This window comes from Hyaena hyaena, unplaced genomic scaffold, assembly GCF_003009895.1.
Source record: "Hyaena hyaena isolate Hyena2069 unplaced genomic scaffold, ASM300989v1 scaffold_294, whole genome shotgun sequence".
Taxonomy (NCBI): domain Eukaryota; kingdom Metazoa; phylum Chordata; class Mammalia; order Carnivora; family Hyaenidae; genus Hyaena; species Hyaena hyaena.
Window position 1 is genome coordinate 1,241,386 of NW_024080923.1, and position 24,283 is coordinate 1,265,668.

The following is a 24,283-nucleotide window of genomic DNA, read 5'->3' on the forward strand; positions in this document are numbered from 1 at the left end:
TTAGCTGACTTAAAGTAGGCTGCTGGTCAAGCCAAAGTGTGTGGCCCCATCCCTTACACAGTGCTTGATTCGAGGGGAGATACTATAAGGCGGTCATCCTTCCTCGGCGCGACCTCGGGGATACCCAACCTTTCAGGGCCTCACCCCGTTAACGGTAAATCCTTCATATAGTTGCTGTGAAACGAGACGAGGCCTGGAAAGTGCTGAGATTCTTCAGCTTCGCACAGTCAAGAGGCCGTCAGGCCTTACTTTCTGCAGCTTGCACCAAGCAAACGACAGTTTTGTTAACTTATTTCATCCTGCAAGTAGAAGATCCCATGACAACCCCCCCCACCCCCCCATTTTCCTATCGCCGGTAAGATGGTACCGCACTGCCTCGCTGCCACAAAGCGCTACGTGCTTTACGACAGTGTGCGACTCCGCGCCTGACAGGCACGCCTAGTCCCGCGGGGCCCGACCGCTCGGGCCAATCGCGCGGCGCCGGCCCCGTGACGTGCGCTGCGCCTGCGCCTGCGCAGGGCGGGGAGACCTTGGCGAGGTGGCCGAGGAGCCTGGCGGAGGGGACGGCCGTGGCGGCGAGGAGAGTTGAGCGGCACGATGCAGAGCTGGAGCCGTGTGTTCTGCTCCTTGGCCAGGGTGAGGGCCGGCTGGGCGGGGTCGTGCGGGGCCGGAGGCGCCGACCGAGTCCGGGACGCGGCCGCGCCGGTGGGGGCGGGAGAGGCCGGGCGTCGGGCCGGGACCCCCCGCGGCCCCGCCCCTGAGCGGGCTCTGCCCGGGAGGCGGCCGGGGCGGCGACCCCGGCGGCGGTGACCCCGGCCCCGGGGGCGGACGGGCCCCGCCTGCTGGGTGACAGCCCGCCGCCGCTCACCGCCCGCTCGCAGGCCGCGGTCCTGGGGCGCACGGGCCTCTCCGCCGCGGCGGGGGACCGGGAACTCGCGCTTGCCCCGTCTGCTCCGGCCTTTCTGTATCCTGCCTTTGAGCCCGAGCCCGGCTCTCCGCCCTAGGGCGGCAGCGGGCAGGTGACCTTGGGCCCCGTCTGGAAGTGCCCCGACGCGGTCAGCCCCAACAGGTCGCCCTGGAAAGGTCTCGGAGGCCTCTTGGGGGTTTGCAGCTGTGAGGAGGGCCCCTGCCCCGCAGCGGCTGCGGCGGGCTGCCCCTGTGCAGGCCGGGCTGCCCGACGCGGGGTCGCGGCCGGGTGCCGCACTGGTGGGCCCCTGGGCCGCACGCTGACCAGCCTCCGGTTCCGGGGGGCTAATGTGAGACGCTGGGGGTGAGGCTTCTAGGCGGGCGCGGAGCCGGGACTGACGGCGGCGCCTCTGGGCCGCGGGTCCTGGCCTCGGGCGCCCCGGGGGAGCCCGGCTCCGTCAGTGCGGGTCTCGTCAGAGCCTCCCCTCTGCCTGCTGTGGAAGAGCGGTTTGCTTTGTGTCTTTGTGCCTCACTGTCCCAGGGTCGCAGACAGTAGGCGTCCAGAGAGTTCTGCTCCCGATTGTGATGCAGTTTGTGAAACTGGAGTAGCTGTTGCACGTCTGCAACTGCTTTTCGGAAGTTACATTGTCTAATTTTCTGTTCCTACTAAAAGGAGCATCTTTGTAGATCTTGCGCGGCAGTCTGAGTGAGGAAACAGTTACAAGTAGAAAGATTGTGATAATAGAGATTATTGGCTATTTAAGTTAGGGCTCGAAGAACTATAATTGTGACATGAAAACGATCCCTGGCACCAAAAATTACCCGTGCTTTCTGAAAATTGAATAAAACTTGACACCAGTGAGTATCGCTTTTTTATTGGGCTATGACATAGGTTGTTGGATATTCATAATGAAAAGATAGCGTGGTGAGCCGAGGTGGAAAAGTTTAAGCAATTGTCATTATGAAAGAGGAGAAACGTGTAATCTCCGTGTGGCAATGGAAGATACATTAATAATAGTAGGTGCTTGATAAAATTTGCTCCAGGTCATTACATTTTCATGGACCTTCAGTAGTTCTCTGGTTTGAATTCACATTTTATAAAGTACAATCATTTTCTTTCTTTTCTCCAGAGAGGCCATTTCAATCGAATATCTCATGGCTTACAGGGAATTGCTGCCGTTCCTCTGAGAACTTACGCCGATCAGCCAAGTAAGTACTTAGTAAAACAGTTTTTCCTCACATTAGCTCCTAGTTCCTTTGTGTTTAAATGTAAAAGTAAGTGAATAGTAGAGTAACTGATAATATAGTAGCTGGTGATAGAATTTGTTTGTTCATATATTTATTCACTTAAATGTTTATTGAGCACGTAGTGTCTCCAAGTGGTGAACAAGGCAAAGCCCTGCTTAGAGTCTGGTGACGGAAGACAAACAATACTGAAGTAATAGGTAAATATTTTGGGTAGTGGTTGCAAATCAAAGCCAGCAACAGAGGAGGAAGAGACTATTTTAGATAGAGTGCCAGGGCTTTCCTAAGGAGATGATATCCGAGCGAAGGGCGGGGGTGAGGTTACTTCAGGCAGACAGAAACAACGAGGAAAGGAAACGGGCTAAGGTGAGAATTAGCTTGTGAAGTTTAAGGCATCACAGGAGGGCGAGTGTGGCTGGAGCAGAGACCCAGGGGATGTAAGTCAGAGACGGGGGCGGGATCAGATCATGGGGGCTTTTGGAAGCAGGTGAAGGAGTTTGGATTTTACTCCAGGTGTGATGGGAACGCCAGTGAAGGGTTTTGAGCAGGGGAGTGAGTTTTGAATGTTTACATCGAAAAACAGGGGCTCCTGGGTGGCTCAGTCGGTTAAGCATCTGACTTCAGCCCATGTCACGATCTCTCAGTTCATGAGTTCGAGCCCCGCGTCGGGCTCTGTGCTGACAGCTCAGAGCCTGGAGCTGGTTCGGATTCTGTGTCTCCCTCTCTCTCTGCCCGTCTCCCCTGTTCACCTTCTCTCTCTCTCTCTCTCTCTCTCTCTCTCTCTCTGTCTCTCTGTCTCTCTCTCAAAAAGTTAATTCTGTTTACTGGGTGAGATTAAGTGTGGTGGTTGCTTGACACGGTTTAGAACGGTGAGATGGCTTTTTTGACATCCTGAGTGGAGATTTGATGGGCTTGTCAGAGATGTATGATGGGACTAGGAGCATGTACCCTGACCGGAAGCTCTGGATTACGGAAATTTTCCTCTTTTTTAAAAAATATTTTTGAAGCTTCTATAAAGGATATATATTTTTTATTTTAAGTATTTAAAAGAGGAAGTTAATAGGCTTGTAGTTATATAATTTTTTTTTAATAACATCCCGTATGGAGCCTGGTACAAACCCAGCAACACCTGGGCCTTACTTGGGCTCCGCAGCCTTTAATCGTGTTGCCGTCTTGTAAGATTTGTGCTTCCGTTTTCCCCCCTTTATAACTGGCGGAACTGACTCAAAAGAGGTCCAGCTGAGAAGTGACAGAAATGGGAAAATTCTTCTGACTCTAGAGCCTACGTTAAAAAAAATTTTTAATTAAAATTAAAAAATTAAATTTTTTAAAATGTTTATTTATTTTTGAGAGAGCGTGCACACGAGCAGGGGAGGGGCAGAGAGAGGGAGACACAGAATCCGGAGCAGTCAGCACAGAGCCCGACACAGGGCCTGCACCCACAAGCCGTGAGGTATGACCTGAGCCGAAGTAGGCTGCTTAACCAACTGAGCCACCAGGAGTCCCTGGAGCCTACATTTTTAACTTCTTTTTTTTAAATATTTTTATTTATTTCTAGGAGAGAGAGAGAGAGAGAGACAGCGTGACAGCGTGATAGCATGAGCAGGGGAGGGTCAGAGAGAGAGGGAGACACAGACTCTGAAACAGGCTCCAGGCTCTGAGCTGGCAGTCAGCACAGAGCCCGACGCGGGGCTCGAACCCACGAACCGCAAGATCATGACCTAAGCGAAAGTCGGACGCTTAACCGCCTAAGCCACCCAGGCGCCCCTTTTAACTTCTGTTCTATTTGGTCTGCTTCTGTTGACTATTTGTTGATCAGAGCAGCTTGAGGAGTTCAAAACTTATTATAATACAGTCTCTATTACAACATCTGGAAGGTGTTCGAATAACTGTATGAACCAGATTCATCAAGATTTGAAGAGTAGTGTGCGTGTTGTTGGTAGGACCTTCTATTTCATGACAGGAATGGACTCCCAGCGCGTAATCACTCACATTTGCTGCATTCATTCCTCGGTTCAACAGCTCTGGGATAGGTTCTGTGTGCTAGTGACTGGGATGTAGCAGTGAGCAAGTCAGACCAGATGCGGCTTTCATAGAGTATATAGTCCATTTGGGCAAGACAAGCATCCATCAAATAATCGTGGTAAGGACTCCGTAGGCTAAGGATAGGGGAGCCATGAAATCTCTGGACTGAGAATGTGCGCAGAATGCTTTCCCAAGGAAATGGTGTTGATCTCTGAAAAGGGCTGGGGTGGGCGTGGAATGGGAGGGGGTGTTCCAGGTAGAAGTAGCGGCTTGTGGGAGTATTTTGATGTGAGAAGGAGCACAGTGCCTTTAAGGAGCTTGAAAAGGGCCAGTGTGGCCGACGTGCATTGAACATTGAGAATTGACCTCTGCAGATAATGAAAGATCCTGACTGTATTTTAACAGCAGTTGCAAGTCTTTGGGAGTGTTTTAAGCAGAGGCCTGATACGATTTGTTTTTTGTTTTCTGTGTGTGTGTTGTTTTTGTTTTTCTTAAGTTTATTCTTGAGAAACAGCACAGATGTGTGCGTGAGCAGGGGAAGGGGGCAGAAGGAGAGAGGGAATCTCTCGTGGAGCTAGATTCTGGGCTTGATCTCTTGCACCACAAGATCATAACCTGAGCTGAAATCAGACATTTAACCAACTGAGCCACTCCATGCCCTGATGTGCTCTGTTTTTTTTTTAATTTTTTAAATGTTTTATTTATTTCTGGGGGGAGGTGGGGTAGTGTGAGTAGAGAAAGGTGAGAGAGAGAGAGAGACAGAGAATCCAAAGCAGGCTCCAGGCTCTGAGCTAGCTGTCAGCACAGAGCCCAACGTGGGGCCCGAACCCACGAACCGTGAGATCATGACCTGAGCCGAAGCCAGACGCTCAAGCGACTGAGCCACCCAGGCGCCCCTGATGTGCTCTGATTTTAAAGATCGTTCCTGTTTCACATTGGGGTTTTTATTGTAATGCTTTTCGCTTTTTCTCTCTTACTAGACTGGAAGAACCAAGTCTGTGTCGTTGTAGGTACCCCAAGACCTTAGAGTTGTATCTAGCTCAAGAAGTGTTTGTTGAATGAAGAAAAAAGAAACACCAGGGACGGAGAGAGTGATGTCTGGTCGGGTGTCAGTGGGAGAGAGCAGTGGGGCAGCGGAGGTGTGACGCAGGTTGGAGGTTGTGGGTTGGGAGGTGGGTCTGAGGAGGGAAGAGACACCTGGTGAGCGCCCTGTACGCACCTAGCGCCCTCCTGGGGTGCTGACATGCGTTGTTATGTCCGACCTCAAGCCCTGGGATGTCGGTGTCCCTGTCACTCTGTTATCCCTGTGACGTCAAGGCCAGAAAGCGTGAGTAATTTGCCCAAGAATTTAGGAAGAGGTAAGCTCGTGTTTGAACACAAGTTTCTTCCCTTTTTTCTTTTTAAACTTCAAATCTTTTTTTCTTTTACTATTTTTCTCCTTACTTACGGATTCGGAAGGTTATAGGGTAATGATCAGAAAGTAAAGTTTTAGAATTCAAGATTTTAGAGGCGGGGCAGTTTTGGGTGATGACAGGTATAGGGTGAGACTGTGGAAGGGTCACTAAGTAGACTGGAGATTGAGGCCCCTCCACCCCCCAAAACAAGCAAACCTTACCAAGTAGCTCTTATACTCATTTAGTGAACTCGGTAATTAATAGTCACTGCCTTGTGATATCTTACCACTTTTATGTTTAAAAATAATCTTGATTTATGTATATTTTGAAATGTGCCTGTTTTCCCTGACTGTAGTGTCAGGTTACTGATGGTAGCAATTTCCTCTTGGGTAGGTGTTCATAAGTATTTGTTGGTTTCGTTATGTTAACGAGGCAGCTTTTTGTCATTTTCGTTGGGAGTTCCTGATTGCCTTGGAGACGACGGGGCCCCCGAGTGTTGTGCGTGGTATTAGGACAGACAGGTGTGGGAGCGGAGGCTTCCGAATGGAAAGAACCGGCTTTGAACCCTGGCTGTATCACTTATTGGTTGTGCAACATTATGCAGGTCATCTAGTCCCTCTCAGCCTTGGCTGCTCCCTGGGCAATGGAGTCTGATAATTGTGTCATGGAGACATAAGGAGGCTTAAATAAGACGCATGAAATCCTCAGCTCACCGCCTGGCACAGAGTAAATCATCCAGATGGTAGATGTTATTGCAGAGGGACTGCCTAATAAACATCTTGCACTTTTTGATGGCTGTCATTGATTTGTAACTCGACACGTGTATTTCAGTGGTGGCCTTGATGACAGTGTACTTGCTTTCCTCACAGTGATTTCATAAGTCACATTTGTAGAGCACTTTATCCTGCTTTGTCTCCTTCAGCCTGTGCAGCTGTTTTCTGCTGTACTTGGAGCTTAGTCGTCTTTCTCCTGGGGTACTGATTTTTGTGTCCTGTTTGGTTTTTCTTTTTGACTCTTAAAGGCTAGAGCTAATTTTCTAAAATTATCCATCAAGCGTTCCTTAATGTGTTTCATTTAATTATTTGTATCCTGGTTTTTAAAACTGTATGTGGAAATCAAATTGAGAAATGCTTTTGGACAAGGGAGCGGTGAGTCAGAATCTGCGTCGTCAGCTTTTCACCTGCGTGCAGCCTTCGTGTAGGTGAGAGCCTCCTGGGTTATCTTTCCAACATTTCATTCTGAAAAAGCTCAAACGTTTAGAAAAGCTGTAAGAATTTTCCAGTGAATGCTCATAGATGCTTCCACTGACATTTTACTGTACTTAAATTGTCACATATCTGTTCGTCCATTTAGCCATCCATCAGTCTGCGTTACTTTTTTGACACATTTCAAAAAAGACATTTTGCAGACATTCCCTAAATACTGGCGTGTTTTTGAAGGTGTGTTACTGGATCATACCCTCCTATAGTCTCAGGTGACTGATCTTTAGAGAAAGAATTTTCTTTTTGCCCTTCTTTTTTGCGCTCCCCAGCACTTTAGTGATATTCTGATGGCATGGTACATCTATTATCTTCAGTGAGGGGTGAACTGTTTTAACTTTTTGGTATTTCGTGTAGTTAAAAAAAAATTCTAAGAGCATGTTGGGAAATGAAACTCAATTTTTGTGGCGTTTCTGTGTTTAAATTTATTCAATAAACATAATGCTTTAATCAGAAAACAGCTTAAAAATTCAAAGAAACCTGTTTTTTATAGCTTGTGTTTCATTACTGTGAATTAAAAATGTGAACCCAAATTAAAGAATATTGTTGAGGCCCTCATTTGGTTCAGAACTTGAAAATAGATACACACTTTATTAAGTACTTAATTCTGAACATGAATCAGGGAACCAGACCACGCAGCCAAAGAGCGCAAGTGCATCAGTGAGAATTGCAGCAGTACTTTTCTCGTGTATTAGACTGGCTATACATTTTTTTCATGTACTGAGTAATCCTTATTATCATCTGATATAACCAAGGAGAATCAGTACTTTTTATTTATTCAGTAGGAAGGATTCTTAGATTTATGGGTTTGTGGGTTGGATAACTTCTTAGTTGTCTTTCAACACACAGGTTCTGTGTTTCTTTTCAGTCCCGCCAAAGATTTTTGATGATACTAGCATTCCCATCCCGTGGTGGGGGGAGTGTTTTCTCGCGGAGGGGACGACCAGAAGTTAAGATTGCCGTTCTCAGAGGTCAGAATATAACTGCCATAGAGCACATGCTAATTATGCGTGCTCCAAGTACTCTGCTAAGCTATTTACATATTTTATTTTGTATTATGACCCTATGAAGTGGATTATTTGTGGTCTTTATTTTGCAGTTAGAGAACCTGAAGATGAAGTGAAGCAGGTTAAATTACTCTCCTAAGGTTAGATATCTAATAATGATAAAGCTGGAATATTGCTCTCAGAGTTGTAGTTTATGGTAGTTGAAATTGAGGAATAGAATACTGTTGAATAATGGAATGACCATTGGCAATCGAGGCAAAAAGCTTGGATTTTGTCTCTGCCACTCACTTGCTAGGTGACCTTGGGCAAGTTAATTGACCTCTTTGCACCTGGTGTTTCTGATCTGTGAAATGTCAGTTACATGCCATCTTTACCCTCTTCAGAGGAAGTTCTGATCATCCAACAGATTAATAGATGTGAAAACGTGGTATAAACTGCTAAATGTTTGGAGTTGTAAGGACAGTGGAAGAGGAGGAGAAGAGAGACTGTCTCCTCTTTTTTTTTTTTTTTTTAATGTTTTTATTTATTTTTGAGAGAGACAGCATGAGCAGGGGAGGGTCAGAGAGAGAGAGGGAGATACAGATTCCGAAGACAGGCTCCAGGCTCTGAACTAGCCATCAGCACAGAGCCCGATGCAGGGCTCGAACCCATGAAACGTGAGATCATGACCTGAGCCGAAGTTGGACGCTTAACTGACTGAGCCCCCAGGCGCCTCATGTCTCCTAACTCTTAAAGCCAGTGTAGTTTTATTTGAAGTTAGCTTGGGAATAGTGAGAATAATTGTATTATAATTATTATATTACTAAGGCTGCTGATCAAAGTTAATTTCCAATTTTCTATCTTTGGTAAATGTCTGGAGTAGTTCATTTAATGTTCTGGTTAGCCTATTATCATAGACTGTTTGAAATTTATCAGGATTCAAATAACGTTCAAAACATGTTTGCCGTGTATTACAGGGAAGCTGATTTTTCTCCTTGTATCTCAAGTACAGTACCTGTGAAGGGTGGAATCGTTCTTAAATTTATTGACAGTACTAAGACATATACAAAATTTAATCCTAACATTTGTCATTTAAAGCAGTGTTGTTATTTCCTTTATGACAGAAAAATTAAGACAGTGGGTTACACAACTAATACGTGTTAGAGCTGAGGTTTGAGGCCAAGTCTGTCGGATTCCAAAGTTGTTTCCCTCATACAGACGTGTCCTCCGAAGTCCCTGAAAGCCTGTCTTGTTGTTACTAAGCAAAACGGTCAGTGGATACAGTGGATATAGGACTCAGTTGCATTTCCCATATGTCGCAATGAGCAAATAGAATATTAAATTTAAAAATGCCATTTTTAGTTGACATCAAAGAACGTTAAGTACCTAGGAATAAAATAGTACTGTATAGAAAAACTAGTTCTTTGTACTTTCTTGGAGGCTTAAAGTATCAGATTTTTTTTTTTAATGTTCTATTTTTGGTCAGTATTAAGCAGTTCACTGTTTATATCCATTTGCTTTTATTGAAGTCGATGCTGACGTCACAGTGATCGGTTCTGGTCCCGGAGGGTATGTTGCCGCTATTAAAGCCGCCCAGCTGGGCTTCAAGGTAAGGATTAGACCAGACGAGGGACGGTCTTTTTATTTGGCAAGAGTTGATCATATTCACAGAATACTTTGCACCTAAGTAATAGTGGTAAGTGTGTTTTTATTCTATAAAGTATATTTAGGCCCGAGACGGATGAAGAGTATTACTCGGTTGTGGTAGTCTCATGAAATAGTGAAGTCCATGATTCACCTCCCCGCGATACTCGAACGTTTGGCTTCTAATTTCACTTTGAAGCTACAGTAATAGAACTGAGAGCATGTGTTTGGTAATGTTAAACGAAAATGTCTTTTAGAATAATTCACTTTTGGGTTAGCCTGCATTTAGTGTTACTCAGATGAGAAATTTTAAGGGACTCCGTATTTCATTCTCACAAACACAGCTTCAGTAACTTGTTTTGTAGAAGAATTAAGTCAGATAAATGGGAATTTTAGGGACCGGAAACATGTAGGCTACATGCAGTTAAATAATATCTTCTTTGGTTGCAGACAGTGTGCGTTGAGAAAAATGAAACACTTGGCGGAACATGCTTGAATGTTGGTTGTATTCCTTCTAAGGTGAGCGTGTGTTTCGTACAGGGCAAAGGTTTCTTTCGTTAGCCACCAACTAGAAGGATGTTTTAAGACTAGAATATTAGACTCATAGAGTCACTAAAAAATAAGCAAGCGGGGTTAATACAAAACATGTTCTCCCTGGTAAAAGCTTCAGCAGTGCTGTCGCGAGTCCACCGTACATTCCTGAAATCGCTTCTTTGTCTTGGGGTCCCTTAGCCTTTCCATTCAAACAGACGCCGATGTCCTGTGGTATCTCTTTAGTTCTCCTTTACCAGCAAAACAGCTCATAGGTAGTAAATTCTTGTTTCAGGTGCTTGATGGATGTAGACGTGACTACCATTTTCACTTGCCTCCTGAAGAGTGTACTTATTCCTTTGCTTTTAAAGAAAGTAAAGATGTTTTTGTTTTTCATTCCTGATAGTTGAACATTATGTCATTATTATTTGACTTAGAGTAATTACATAAGAACAGAAACTGAATTGTTGTAGTTCTTTGTACTGTTGCATGTAGGGGATGTCCTTTCTTAAGTGCTTTTTTATTGTATATAGTCTTATAACATTTGATCATTTTATCTACTTAGGCTTTATTAAATAACTCTCATTATTACCATATGGCCCATGGAAAAGATTTTGCATCTAGGGGAATTGAAAGTAAGTATACCTCTCATATTTAGCAATAATACCAGCCACATTTGACTTGACTCTTCTGGCTAAAGACTTCTGTGTGTGTAATGAGTGCGTAGTACGTGTTTCATTGAGGAAAGAGTAAAAAGATATTAGAAATGTAGAGAGATTTACTTAAGGCTTAAATCCAGATTTCTACTATGACATCTTCAGTTCCTTTGACAACTTTTGTATGAGGTCTGCTGTGTGTGTGTGTGTGTGTGTGTGTGTGTGTGTGTGTGTGTGTGTGTGTATGAAGAGGCAGTTGTAATTTTTCTGAAACCTGGAGATCTCGGGGTGGGCGTTGGCACTGGACTCCCGAGCGCTGTGGGCAGGTGGCATGGAAGGAAGGAAGGTCTGCCTGGCCGTTCGGCAGCAACAGGAACAAAGGAGAGAGAGTGCGGGACGCAGCCTGGTGTGAAAGGAGGGGGTTCCGTTTTACGTCGGCACGTCTTGTCTCCTGCCGTTCTTTTTGGATTGTTTTCATCTCATCCTTTCTCACCAGTTGTTGACCGACCCATCCAGAAGGGTAGTCTGTTCTAGGAAGTACTTAAACGTACCAGTGGGTGTGGAGGGATAATCATTTTTCCTTCACTAGTTTGTTGCAGCAGTTTCTGAAAGAATGGGCCGTAGTAGGCCGTCCAGCGGGGATAGAGGGGATACATACGCACTAAAGCAAACGTATCAGAGTAGATGACAGGGAGACTCAAAACCCACTTTCCTGACTCAGGAAAGAAGAAACAGAGTTAGTCAAGAGACCTGCATTGTAGGCAAAGCTTCTTGTTTTAGCTCTGTGACCTCAGGTAAATCAGATCTCTCAGGGTCTCTGTGTGCTCGTCTCTGAGATACAGGATGGTCGCATATGTGGATTGCTAAGATCCCTGTCTTCTAAAGTTCTGTTGAGTTGAGCTGCTTTGTTTTCTTCTATTGTTGCTTCAGAATTATGAGTTAAAAGAGGGATTTTTTTTAAGTTTATTTATTTTGGGAGAGAGAAAGTACATGCAAGTGGTGGAGGATCAGAGAGAGAGGGAGAGAGAGAATTGCAAGCAGCCTCTGCAGTGTGGAGCCCAACGTGGGGCTCGAACCCACAAACCGTGAGATCATGACCTGAGCTGAAGTGGGACACTTAACAGACTGAGCCACCCAGGCGCCCCTAAATGAGGGATTAAATCCGGTTGATTAAACTCATTTATATTAAGTTTCTATATTTAAAGTTTTCAGATGAGTATTTTTGTTTTTGTCTCATGAAATTGTTTTTATTTAAAATTTCAGCTGATGGGGCGCCTGGGTGGCTTAGTCGGTTAAGCGTCCGACTTTAGCTTAGGTCATGATCTCGCGGTTCGTGGGTTCGAGCCCCGCGTCGGGCTCTGTGCTGACTGCCAGCTCGGAGCCTGGAGCCTGTTTCGGTCTGTGACTCCCTCTCTCTCTGACCCTCCCCTGCTCACGCTGTCTCTCTCTCTCTCCTAGAAATGAATAAAACATTAAAAAAAAAAAATTAAAAAAAAAAAAATTTCAGCTGATGTTTTACTTTGCCATCTCTATTTAATTCTCATCCAGACTTAAAATCATCATAAAGTGTTTTGAGAATGAGTATGTTGCCACAGTGGGATGTAATGTGTGTTTTGGAATGCTTTTTCCCCAAAGGTGCACTTTTTACGATGTTGGCTAAGTTTTATTTACTGCGATGTGTTGCTGCTGGCCTGTTTGTGAGTTATGATTATTATAGCAGCTACTGCATGAGGAGTTTTAACACTGCCTTTTTTACAGTTCTGTAAGCATTAAGCTGAAATTTTCTAGACCTGATTAGTGAAAAATATCACATTGCTTCAAGAATTTAGCTAAGGACTAAAGATTTATTTAACAAATTACAGTGTCTGAAGTTCGCTTGAATTTAGAGAAGATGATGGAACAGAAGAGTACAGCGGTAAAAGCTTTAACTGGTGGAATCGCCCACTTATTCAAACAGAATAAGGTCAGTGTTTTAATGTGCAGATGCCTACTTTATGCTCCGTACACATGAAGCATTACTTTATGCTGATAGACTGAGGTCCTTAGAACTTGGTGCTTGGGAGTACTTACTCTTATTTTTTTAATATTTATTTTTGACAGAGAGACACAGAGCGCAAGTTAGACAGGGGTGAAGGGAGAGGGGGACGCAGAACCCGAAGCAGCTCCATGCTCTGAGCTGTCAGCACAGTCTGACTGAGGGCTTGAACCCCTGAACCATGAGATCATGACCTGAGCTGAAGTCAGTCATTTAACTGACTGAGCCACCCGGGTACACCAATTTTGTTTTCCCTGCTGGGGATATTTACATAATTTAGAACTGTGTGCTAACCTGAAATAGAGTTCCCTGACATATATAACAAATTTTTTGCTGCTCCGTGTGTAACCTTACTAAGTAAGGAGGCATTTTGTACTCGGTGTATTAGTTTTTAAATCTTTTTTTTTTTTTTTTTTGTAATGTTTATTCTTGAGAGAGAGTGTGCAGGGGAGGGAGGGAGAGAGAGAGACACGTAGAATCCGAAACAGGCTTCAGGTTCCGAGCTGTTAGCACAGAGCCCAATGCGGGCCCGAATCCATGGACCATGTGGTCATGACCTGAGCAGAAGCCAGACGGTCAACTGACTGAGCCATCCAGGCACCCAAATGGGTGTATTGTTTAATAGAGTACTTCCCCCCCCGCCCCGTAATCATGATTTTTAATTGCAAAATCATTTTAAACTTAATGAATCTATAAATATTTTATTAAAGGTTGTTCATGTAAATGGATATGGAAAGCTAACGGGCAAAAACCAGGTCACCGTTACGAAAGCCGATGGCAGCTCTCAAGTTATTGATACAAAGAATATTCTTATAGCTACAGGTTCAGAAGTTACTCCTTTCCCTGGAATCACGGTATGCTTTTTACAACTGCTATAAGCTTCCTTCAGGAAGGTGTTTTATAAACTACTTTATTCATGCTGTTTATGAACTTTGGGGAATTTCTAACTGAAGTACCATATGTTGACAGCTTTGGGAAACGGTCTTTATTCTTCAGTGATTTTGACCAGAAATCGAACATTTCCTATTAAGATAGACTTGAATTCATTATAAAGTTAAAATTGACCATTTTGTTTTGAAATGCCGAATGATGAAATTTTAAGTGAGCATTTTTAATGGGATTTGTTAAAATTGAGCATAAGGATAGGAGTCATAGGTACCTCAAAACAAGTAAATGTCTTAGTATGTTTTGTGAGCTCATTTACATACCAGTACGTTTTTCCAAATAATTTTGATTGTATATATTTTATTATAGATTGATGAAGATACAATAGTGTCATCTACAGGTGCCTTGTCTTTAAAAAAAGTTCCAGAAAGGATGGTTGTCATTGGCGCGGGAGTAATAGGCGTAGAGCTGGTAAGTACCGCCGTTGCTCTAGTACTGGCCTCGTGGACTTGGAAGGAGCTTCTGGTCTCCTGTTGGATTCTGTCCACAGCACTGTAGGCAGATCAACATGGAGTTTTGCGTAAACACTTCTAGTAATTAGTCATTTTTAAGACAACCGATTTCTGTAATCATTAGTCATTAGAACATTCTCTTTTAGTTTGAAATCTGCTTCCCTGTATCTTCTACCCTTTGTGTTTCCTAGAACGGATTTTTAAAAAATCTGACCGCCCTTCAGTCCTTCAGGAGACCGTTCTCATCCTGAGCAGTTGCGTTTCAGATACGACTTCCGTGATCTGGCTCTTCCCTCTCCCTCCTCGTCTCGATCCCGCTTAGGTTTCGTCAGACTACTTGCAATTCCCTTGAGTACCTTGCTGGCTCATGCTCTCCTGCCTGCCTCGCTCTCCCTTCCTGCCCGTCTGGCGACTTTCCTGTAGCACCAGGGCCCTCCTCTCTCCATTTTAAGTATCTTTCCCGGGGCTGTTGTACCTTGGTAGCACTAAGAGCTGCTTTACTTTCGAAATCACAAATTCAGACATTTTATTCTCTAACAAGAACTTCCTTTGCTCTTTACTCAGGCTTTCTCAGGTGGTTTATCAGGTACTCTGGCCCTTAGGTCCCTCGGTGTGTTCACTCTCCGCATGTCCTGTCTTGACTGCTCTCCTGACCCGCTTGGACTCCACAGCCCATCACATTAGCCGCTCGTGTGGGTCCCCTGCGTCCTTGTTGCATCATCCCGTCTAGTCCTGGCTACATCCAGCTGCCTGCTCTTCTTTTTAAACTGAAGCATAGTCGACATACGATGTTCTGTTAGCTTCAGGAGTACACCCTGGTGACTCCACAGTCTTGTATGTTGTGCTCTGCCCGCCACAGATGCGGCTGCCCTCTCACCGCACGGCTCTATAACGATACTGCTGACTGTCCCATTTCCTGTGCTGTGCCATTTATCCCCGTGATTTACTCATTCTGTTACCGGAAGCCTGTGCCTTCTACTACTCCACCCTTTTTGCCCATTCTTCCACTCCCCTCCGGCAACCCCCGGTTCTCTGTATTGATGGGTCTTTTTCTGTGTTTTTTTAGTTTTTTTTTTTTTTATTTCACATATAAGTGAAATCATGTGGTATTTGTCTGACTTACTTCACTTAGCATAACACACCCTCTGTCTGTCCATGTTGTCACAAATGGGAAAAATCCATCCTTTTTAATAGCTGAATAGTGTTCCATTGTATATATAACTGCATCTTCTATCTGTTCATTGGTCAGTGGACATTTAGGTTGCTTCCGTATCTGGGCTGTTGTAAATGTGCTGCAGTAAACATAGGGGTGCATACATCTTTTTGAATTAGTGTTTTCATTTTCTTTGGGTAAATACCCAGTAGCGGATTACTGGATGGTATGGTTTTTCTATTTTTAATGTTTTGAGGAACTTCTGTACTGTTTTTCTAGAGCGGCTGTACCAATTTACATTCCCACCAGCAGTGCTTGAGGGTGCTTTTTTCTCCACATCCTTGCCAACACTTGTTATTTGTCACTGTTCAATACTAGCCATTCTGACAAGTATAAGGTGGTATCTCATTGTGATTTTGATTTGCATTTTTCAGATGGTTAGTAACGTTGAGCATCTTTTCATGTGTCTTTGACCATCCGTATATCTTTGAAAAAGTGTCTTGTCAGCTCAGAGGAGCTGTTTTTAATTGGGTTATTTGTATTTTTGATGTTGAATTGTGTTAAGTTCTTTATGTATTTTGGATACTAACCCCTTATAGGGTATATCCTTTGTAAATGTCTTCTCCCGTTCAGTAGATTGCCTTTTTGTTTTGTTCATGGTTTCCTTTGCTATGCGAAAGCTTTTTATCTTGGTGTAGTCCCAGTTGTTTATTTTTGCTTTTTTAATTTTCCCTTGCCTGAGGAGACAGATCTAGAAAAATGTTGCTGAAGCTTATGTCAGAGAGATTACTACCTGTTTTCTGCTAGGAATTTTATAGTTTCAGGTCTTACATTAGGTCTTTAATCCATTTGAGTTTATCTTTGTGTAAGAAAGTGGTCTAGGTTCATTCTTTGACATGTGACTGTCCAGGTTTCCCAACACCATTTATTAAAAAGACTGTCTTTTCCGTATTGCGTGATCTTCCTTCCTTTATCATAGACGACAGCAGCATGGGGTTCTTTCTGGGCCTCCTAGTTTGTTTCATTGATCTGTGTCTCTCTTTTGTGCCATTAATACACTTTTTGATTATTATTGATCTTGAAATCTGGGATTGTGTTACCTCCATCTTTGTTCTTTCTCAAGATTGCTTGGCGGTTATGGGTCTTTTGTGGTTCCTTACAGATTTTAAGATTATTTGTTTTAGTTCAATGAAAATTACTCTTGGTATTTTGATAGGATTGCAGTGAGTCTTTGGAGAGTCTGTGAGCATGGTAGGTCTTCCATCAGTGTTTAAAAATTTTCAGAGTATATGTCTTTCACCTTCTTAGTTAAGTTTATTCCTAGGCATTTCATTCTTTTTGGTACCATTATGAATGGAATTATTTTCTTAATTCCTCGCTCTGCTAATTTTTTATATTAGTGTATAGAAATGTAACCAATGTGTACATACTGATTTTTGTGTGCTGCATCTTCATTGAATCCATTCGTTGTGATCATTTGACCTCTGCCGGTCTCTGCACTCCGAGCCTTCCTCCACCGCCCCACGTGCCTGCTGTGCTCTTGCCGAGTGCTCCCGAATTGCTCTCACATCGCTGAAACTCCTGCTTTTTTTGGGTGGAATCATTAGGGTTTTCTGTGTATAGTGTCGTGTCATCCTCAGATGTGAGCTTTACTTCTTTCCTACCAGTTTGGATGCCTTTTCTTCCTGGTGTTGCTGTGGCCGGGATGAGAGTGCTGAGAGGGGCCGTCCTTGCCACATTCCTGACCTTAGTGGAAAAGCTCTCAGGCTTTTGCTGTTGAGGGTGATACCTGTGGGTTCGTCGTATATGGCCTTTATTATGTTGAGGTATGTTCCCTCTAGACTCCCTTTTGTTAAGAGGTTTTATCATGAGCAGAAGTTGAATTTTGTCAGAATTTTTTCTGCATCTGTTGAGACAATCATGACAATTTTCATCCTTAATTCATTTTGTTAATATGTGTCACGTGGATTGATTTGAGGATGTTGGACCATCCCCAGAATAAATTAAATCTAACTTCATCATGGTGAATCATCCTTTTTTTGGTTTTTTAAATTTTTAAAAAAAATTTTTATTTTTGAGAGACAAGAGCATAAGCAAGGGAGGGGTGGAGAGAGGGAGGGAGGGAGACACAGACTCCGAAACAGGCTCCAGGCTCCGAGCTGGCAGCACAGAGCCCGACGCGGGGCTGGAACTCACAGACCGTGTGGTCATGACCTTAGCAGAAGCCAGACACTCAACCGACTGAGCCACCCAGGCCCCCCTGATTTTACTCTTCAGTTTGGTGACACCTTTTTGGTGGCCTGTCCTGGAGAATGCTACATGTGCACTTGAAAAGAATGTTGTTTTTGGATGGAATGTTCTGAATGTTGTTAGGTCCATCTGGTCTGCTGTCTTGTTCAAAGACACAGTTTCCGTACTTTCCATTGATGCAAGTTGGGTGTCCCCTACTGTTACTGTATCACGTCTTTTCGTCTGTGTACATGTTTACGTTTATATATTTAGGTGCTCCAGTATTGGGTGCATAGATATTTGTAATTGTTATATACTTTTGTTGGACTGTTCCTTTTGTCATCATGCAATGCCCTTGTCTTTTGTTACAGTCTTTATATTTTATTTTATTTTTATTTTGAGGTCTCTTTCATCTAATTTAAGTGTTGATACCCTGGCTTTTTTTTTTGCCTTCCATTTGCATAGGTTATCTTTTTCCATGCCTTCCCTTTTGTTCTGTATTTTCTGAAGCAAGTCTCTTATAGGCAGCTTATTGATGGATCTTGTTTTTTTTTTTTTATCCATTCTGTCAGCCTTGTGTTTTGATTGGAACATTTAGATTATTTACATTTAATTATTGATAGGTATGTACTTACTGCCTTTTGTTACTTGTTTTCTTTTATTTTTTTATTTAAAAAATATTTTTTTACATTTATTTCTTTATTTTTGAGAGAGAGAGAGAGCGAGACAGAGCGTGAGCAGGGGAGGGGCAGAGAGAAGGAGACACACAATCCAAGGCAGGCTCCAGGCCCTGAGCAAGAGTTCAGCACAGAGCCTGACACAGGGCTCGAACCCACGAACTGTGAGATCATGACCTAAACTGAAGTTGGACACACCAACTGAGCCACCCAGGCGCCCGTTACTTGTTTTCTCATTGTTTTTGTAGTTTTTCTCTGTTCCTTTCTTCTCTTGCTCTTTTTCTTTGTGATTGATGAGTTTCTTGAGTATAGTTATGCTTGTCTTTCTCTCTCTGTTTTTTGTTTGTCCTGTTACAGGTTTTTGGTTTGTGGTTAGCATGAGGTACATAGGTAACATCTAAGTATATAGCAGTCTGTGTTAAGCCGATGGTCGCTTAAGTTTGAGTGCCTGCTAGAAGGACTGCATTTTTTACTGCCCACTGCTGTTTTATGCGTATGTTGTTCTATTTTACATTCTCTAATGGAGTCCCCTTGACTAATACTTTATTTATAAAATAAATACTTTCGTCTTTTAACTTTCTTTGTAAGTAATTGAACTACTATCTCTACTATGTTTTTACGAGTGAAATTTTTTTGTGTGTGTTATAATTTCTTCTAGGTATGGTCTTTTTTCCTTTACCGTTTCTTGTAGGGCCGCTGGTTCATTGGTGAGGAGCTGCCCTAACTTTTGTTTGTCTGGGAAGCTTTGTCTATCCTTCAGTTCCGAATGGCAGCCTTGCTTGGTAGAGTGTGCTTCCTTGTAGGTTTTGAACATTTGCTGCCACCCCCCTCTGGTCTTCAGGGGTTCTTCTGGACAGTCAGCTCATAGCCTTATGGGGTTTCCCTGCTATGAAACTCGTTGCTTTTCTCTCGCTGCTGTTGAGATTCTCTGTCTTTAATTTCTGACATTTTACTGTTGTGTGTCTTCGGCTTCTACCCCTCTTCGGCTTCATTTGTTTGGGGCTCTCTTGCTTCTTGGACATGGATGTCTGTTTAGAGACATTTTTAGCTTTTATATCTTCAAATAAATTTTCTGCCAAACCTTCTGCCAAGGTTTTGCTCTTTCTCCTCCCAGACCCCTGCAACATAAGTGTTTTTTTGGTTGATATTGTCCCAGGGCTCCTTTAGCCTGTCCTCATTGTTTTATTGCTTGTTTCGTTAGTTATTTGCTGTTCAGCCTGGGTGCTTTCTACTGTCCGGTCTTCCAGATCACTGAACTGGTCTCCTGCAGCCTCTAACCCACCACTGACTCCCTCTAGTGTGTTTTTCACTTCAGTTAGTGTATTCTTCAACTCCGATGGGTTCTTTTTCATATTTCCTATTACTTTGTTGAAGTCCTCACTGAGTTCATCCGCTCTTCTTCCTAGTCCTTTATGACTGTGACTTTGACCTCTTTATCAAGTAGATTACTTATCTCCTGTTTTCTTTAGTTTGTTTTCTGCTGTTTGCTTTTGTTCTTTTGTTTGGAGCATATTCCTCTGTCTCCTCATTTTACTTGGCTTTCTGTGTTTGTTTCTGTGAATTAGGCAAAAGGGCTACCTCTCTGAAGGAGTGGCCTTGTGTGGGACTTTCCCCTGGGATAGAAGTCATGTGCCCGATGGCTTTGGCTTTCTGGCTGGAGCTGGAGCAGGCACCCACTGGGGCATCTTGGGCTGCTTTGTACCAAGGCCACCCTCACAGGACAGTTGGAGCTGACTCTGATGTGGCCTGGCAGGTCCTGGGCTTCTCTGTGCTGGGCTCCCCTGGTGGGCTGGCTGGAGCTGGGGTGGGTGCCAGCTGCAACACTCCACGGGGCTCCCTGGCCAGATGGGTGGGGTGCCCGGCTGCTTCGCCCCCACGTTGCCTTGGCTGGACAGCTGGAGATGGAGCTGTAGCGGGCGCGGGCTGGGGGTTTCCCTGTGCGTGTTGTGCTGGGGCAGCCCGAGTTGGACGGCTGGACCCGTGGTAGGCGTGGGCTGGGGCCCAGGGCTCGCTGAGTCAGCAGGCCGGTTAGAGCGCCTGGGCCCGCTCCTGTCTGCACTACCAAGGTGAAGAGGGGACGTGCACAGTGGTGCCTGTCAGTGTCTGCGTCTCTGGAGAGCTTTCCAGAAGCTCCTCCGCCGTGTAGCCCATGCTGCTGTGCTGAATAAATGAGTTTGCTCCACTTCCATAGTCATTCTTCTCTTTGAATGGTTGTGGGATTTTAGTTGTGAGCCCGGGTGGGTGAATTTGCACGTGGCTCCTCGGTGCCGTCTCTCCCTACTGCAGTTGGAGTGGTGGGGTCGTTTCCCGTCATCACCGTGTCTCAGCCTCGTCCTGCGTGTGGTCCCTCCACCCGTCGTCGTGCGAAGCTGTTGAGTCCGTCCTCGAGGGGTCTTTAGGAGGCGCTGCCGTACGTGTGTCTGCGGGACGTAAGTTCAGGGTCTTCCTGGGCTGCTGTCGTGGCCACTCCTGTCTAAGTGCCAACCGGCACTTCTGCTTGTAGGTCCCACAGACCATCATTTATACCTTAACTCCTCCCTCCCCCTTTTCCCTCGTTCACCCCCAAATAAAACAAAACCGTTTCTTTCTTAGTATTTCTCGTCTCTGAGTCATCTCACCACACATCTAGAGGCTTGAGCAGGAAGTTTGGGAATGATGACACATGACTTCCCTGATGCCATCGTGCCTCATACTGAGTCCCCGGGTCCTAATGGGATACTAGGGGACCTAGATGTCCTGAGTACAGCCGCCTCTTCACACGTCTCCTTAGATCCCCGTTCAGGCCCGCAGCATTTCTGACCTAATCTCCCAGAGGGCCTGAAGTCCTCTACAACACAGATGTCATCCTGTCCCTTCTCTGCTAAAAACCCTTCACTAACTACAGTCATTAGGATGAATTCAGCCTTCACTGTTGTTGAAAGGCTCACATGACATGGCGCTGGCTCAGACCTCCAGCCTCCTTTCTAGGTGCTCTTCCTCCCAGACTGTGTTCCGGGTAGAACGAGATCCCCGTTTCTGAATAAGCCGTGCTCTTTGCTTTAACTCGAGGCCTTCTGTTCAGAACCCACAGGTCTCTGCACTCGGAGCCTTCCTCCACTGCCCCACGTGCCCGCTGTGCTCTTGCCGAGTGCTCCCTTGCACCTGTACGTGCTCCCGAATCGCTCTCACATCGCTGATACTCCTGCTTCATGTGTGCCTCTCGTTAAATCCTAAACTGCCCGAGGGCAGAGGTCCTGGCTGCTCCACAGCGGCCGGTACGAAATAAGTGGTCATATGTTAACTCTTATTAGTATTGTTGAGTAAACATATGTTAATATAATAAGTACCTTTCGGATGTCAGCTTACAAGCTATTTTTTTAGCGAAGACTTCCTTTTTTTCTGAGAAAGTACAAGTCTTTCTGTCTGTGAGTCTCTGGTATGGTATGTCTACGTCTTTGTATCGCCCACTGATTAACAGTATGTTGCATTTGTTAGTTTATGTCTGTCTGTACTACAGGACTATGCGCTCCTTGAAGGCAGAGACTGTCCTTCATGTTCGAATCTCTGTCGCTTTCCTTAATGCTTCTCCTCTGGGTCTCGTGGGTACCAGATCCATTATTTTGTTGTCATCCTTCTGGCCCACTCTGGCCTGTCAGCATCATGTGTACATGGTGTTCAGAGCTAAGCATAATAGGGGCGCCTGGGTGACCCAGTCGATTAAGTGTCCGTCCAACTCTTTATGTCAGCTCAGGTCGCCATCTCCCGTGGGATCAAGCCCCATGAAGGGCTCTGCACTGAGCGTGGAATCTGCTTGGGATTCTCTCTGTCCCTCTCTCCCCCTGCCTCTTTCTGTCAAAATAAACTTTAAAAATCAAAACTAAGCATTATACTCTGGATAATAGAACTTCTTTGTATATGTAATATACTTCTTTTAACATCCTTTAAGATCAATTTAGTTCTTTTTTTTAAAGATTGTTGAGTTTGTAGTCAGTTGAATCCTTGACATTTTTTGCTTGAGGAATTCTTGAGTTTTTAAACTGAAGTAAATCTAAATCAATGATTGTGAACCTTTATCTTTGCTTTAATCTAACGTTCACTTGTACCCTTATTCCAGACTTTTTCTCTTTCTTGATTTTCTCATCTTTACACTCAACTGCTTTTTTTGGCCATGTGTAAATAAATCTGGGAAGCATGTTGACTGAGTATGTGGTACATCATCTGATTTGTCTAACGTGGTTAATGAGGCCATCTCTGGTGTCGTTCATGTCATTATGAAGTATAGAAAGCCATCTGACTGTACACTTTTTAACCTGTTAATAAATGTATTTGAATCACCATAGATCTGTCACATTTATAGGATATGAGAATTTTTTTGGTAAACTTTGCTGATAATAAAAATATCCTACATTATTATCCAGGCCAGAAAAGCCTTCAGAAAATGGTTTACACGACCTGTTTGGAACAGCTGTGGCAGTGTCTAATGGTTTTCAAACCAGCTGTCTAATAATCTGTTTTAGTCTTAGCAGGGAGTGACCTCTGAAATAGATTTCAGAATCCATTCTTTTCACTTTGCAGAATATTAGGCAGTATACTGCCTGTCCACCGTTTGTGACAGTCCCCTTATGCTGATTAAGTTCCGTGTTTACTGACAGACAGCGTCTGTTACCAGATTATGATTTGATTTGACTGGAGAGTTACCTTACAAAAAATGACTAGTTTTCTTATCTTAATATTTCCTCTATTCACTCCACTTCACTCCTTACAAAAAATGACTAGTTTTCTTATCTTAATATTTCCTCTATTCACTCCACTTTGAAAATTGTTCTTATGGGTGGATAAAACGAGCAAGAAAAAATAACATAGATTTACTTTCTTTTGGTAAGTATACTATCTGAATAGTATTTCTGTCTTTCAGTACTTTTGCTTTGGGGCATTTTTACAAGTCTTGGGTCATTTCAAACATCTTCATATTTCAGGTGCCGCTATATTGAATATTTTCACAAATGTCTTTTTTTTAAATTTAAACTTATTAGAAATAACTTACTGTGTAGTCATACTTTCTTATCATAAAGATTATTCGTGTGACTATGTTTTTATTTTTTCATGGTTTACCTTTTTCCATTCCACTTGCATACAAAGTATTAGAATTCAGATCTAAATTTGAATTTCAGCTCTGCTTGTTAATGACTGTATGTCCTTGTTAAATTAATGAAAGCTCCTCAGAACTAGTTGATTCATCATATATAAACCCCTATTTTAGTAAGAATAACTGCCTCATGGGATTATAGTTGGGATTTAGTAAAGTAGGAACCTATAAAACATCCAGCACCTAGCATCCAGTGAGCTCTGACGTCTGCTCTCTGCTAGGTGCCATGGGAGTTGTCCTGTCTCTAAGGATTTCAAAATCTGGTTTCCTGAAGAGTAAGGCGCGCGCCTAGCCAGCTGTGCTCACTGTCCTCTGCTCTGAGTCACAGCCTGCAAGGGGACGTGTATTATTTCCCACGTTCTTACTATTGTTGTTGTTGTTGGAAATGTTGGGATTTTGTTCTTTTGTGTGTGTGTGTGGCTGAATATTCCTATAGATGTATATATATCACACATGTTCTTTTTAAAATTTTTTTTTGTTGAAGTGACATAGTATTAGTTTCAGGTGTACAGCATAGGTTTGAGATACTCTGTTTCTTTCTGATTTAGGTTGACAGAGTGGTTTTTTTTAACACCTTTATTGCGATACAGTCTGTATCCTGTACCCACTTAAAGTGTTCAATTCAGTGATTTTTAGGGTGTTCATAGTTGTGCATTTGTCACCACTTTTTTTTTTTTTTTTTTTTTTTTTTTACAAATAGTTTATCATCAAGTTGGTTTCCATGTAACACCTGGTGCTTATCCCCACTGTCACCAATTTTTTAATTCCAGAGCATTTTTGTCACCTCAGAAGGAAACCCTGTGCCCATTGGCAGTGACTCTACATTCCTCCCTTCTCGCAGGCGCTGGAATCGCTAAGTACTTTCTGTGACTCCGGAATTGCCTATTCTGGCCTTTTCATTTAAGTGGGATTCGTACAATATGTAGCATTTATCTCAGTGTCGTCTTCACTTAGCATAATGTTATCAAGGTTTATGTATCCTTGATACCTTTTTTTTTGTTTTAGCGTTTGTTTATTTTAG

General features: G+C 43.7%; 1 protein-coding gene across 1 annotated transcript in view; it reads left to right on the forward strand.

The window, feature by feature from the left end:
* The first annotated feature begins 519 nt into the window (after window positions 1-519).
* Window positions 520-24,283, forward strand: part of DLD (dihydrolipoamide dehydrogenase) — a 29,376-nt gene continuing 5,612 nt past the window's right edge. Inside the window, exons 1-8 of the mRNA XM_039247242.1 lie at window positions 520-636; window positions 2,037-2,115; window positions 9,345-9,424; window positions 9,910-9,978; window positions 10,556-10,625; window positions 12,509-12,609; window positions 13,392-13,535; window positions 13,936-14,037. Coding sequence (XP_039103173.1) covers window positions 598-636; window positions 2,037-2,115; window positions 9,345-9,424; window positions 9,910-9,978; window positions 10,556-10,625; window positions 12,509-12,609; window positions 13,392-13,535; window positions 13,936-14,037 — 684 coding nt within the window. The 5' untranslated portion in view covers window positions 520-597. The remainder of the gene's footprint in view (window positions 637-2,036; window positions 2,116-9,344; window positions 9,425-9,909; window positions 9,979-10,555; window positions 10,626-12,508; window positions 12,610-13,391; window positions 13,536-13,935; window positions 14,038-24,283) is intronic.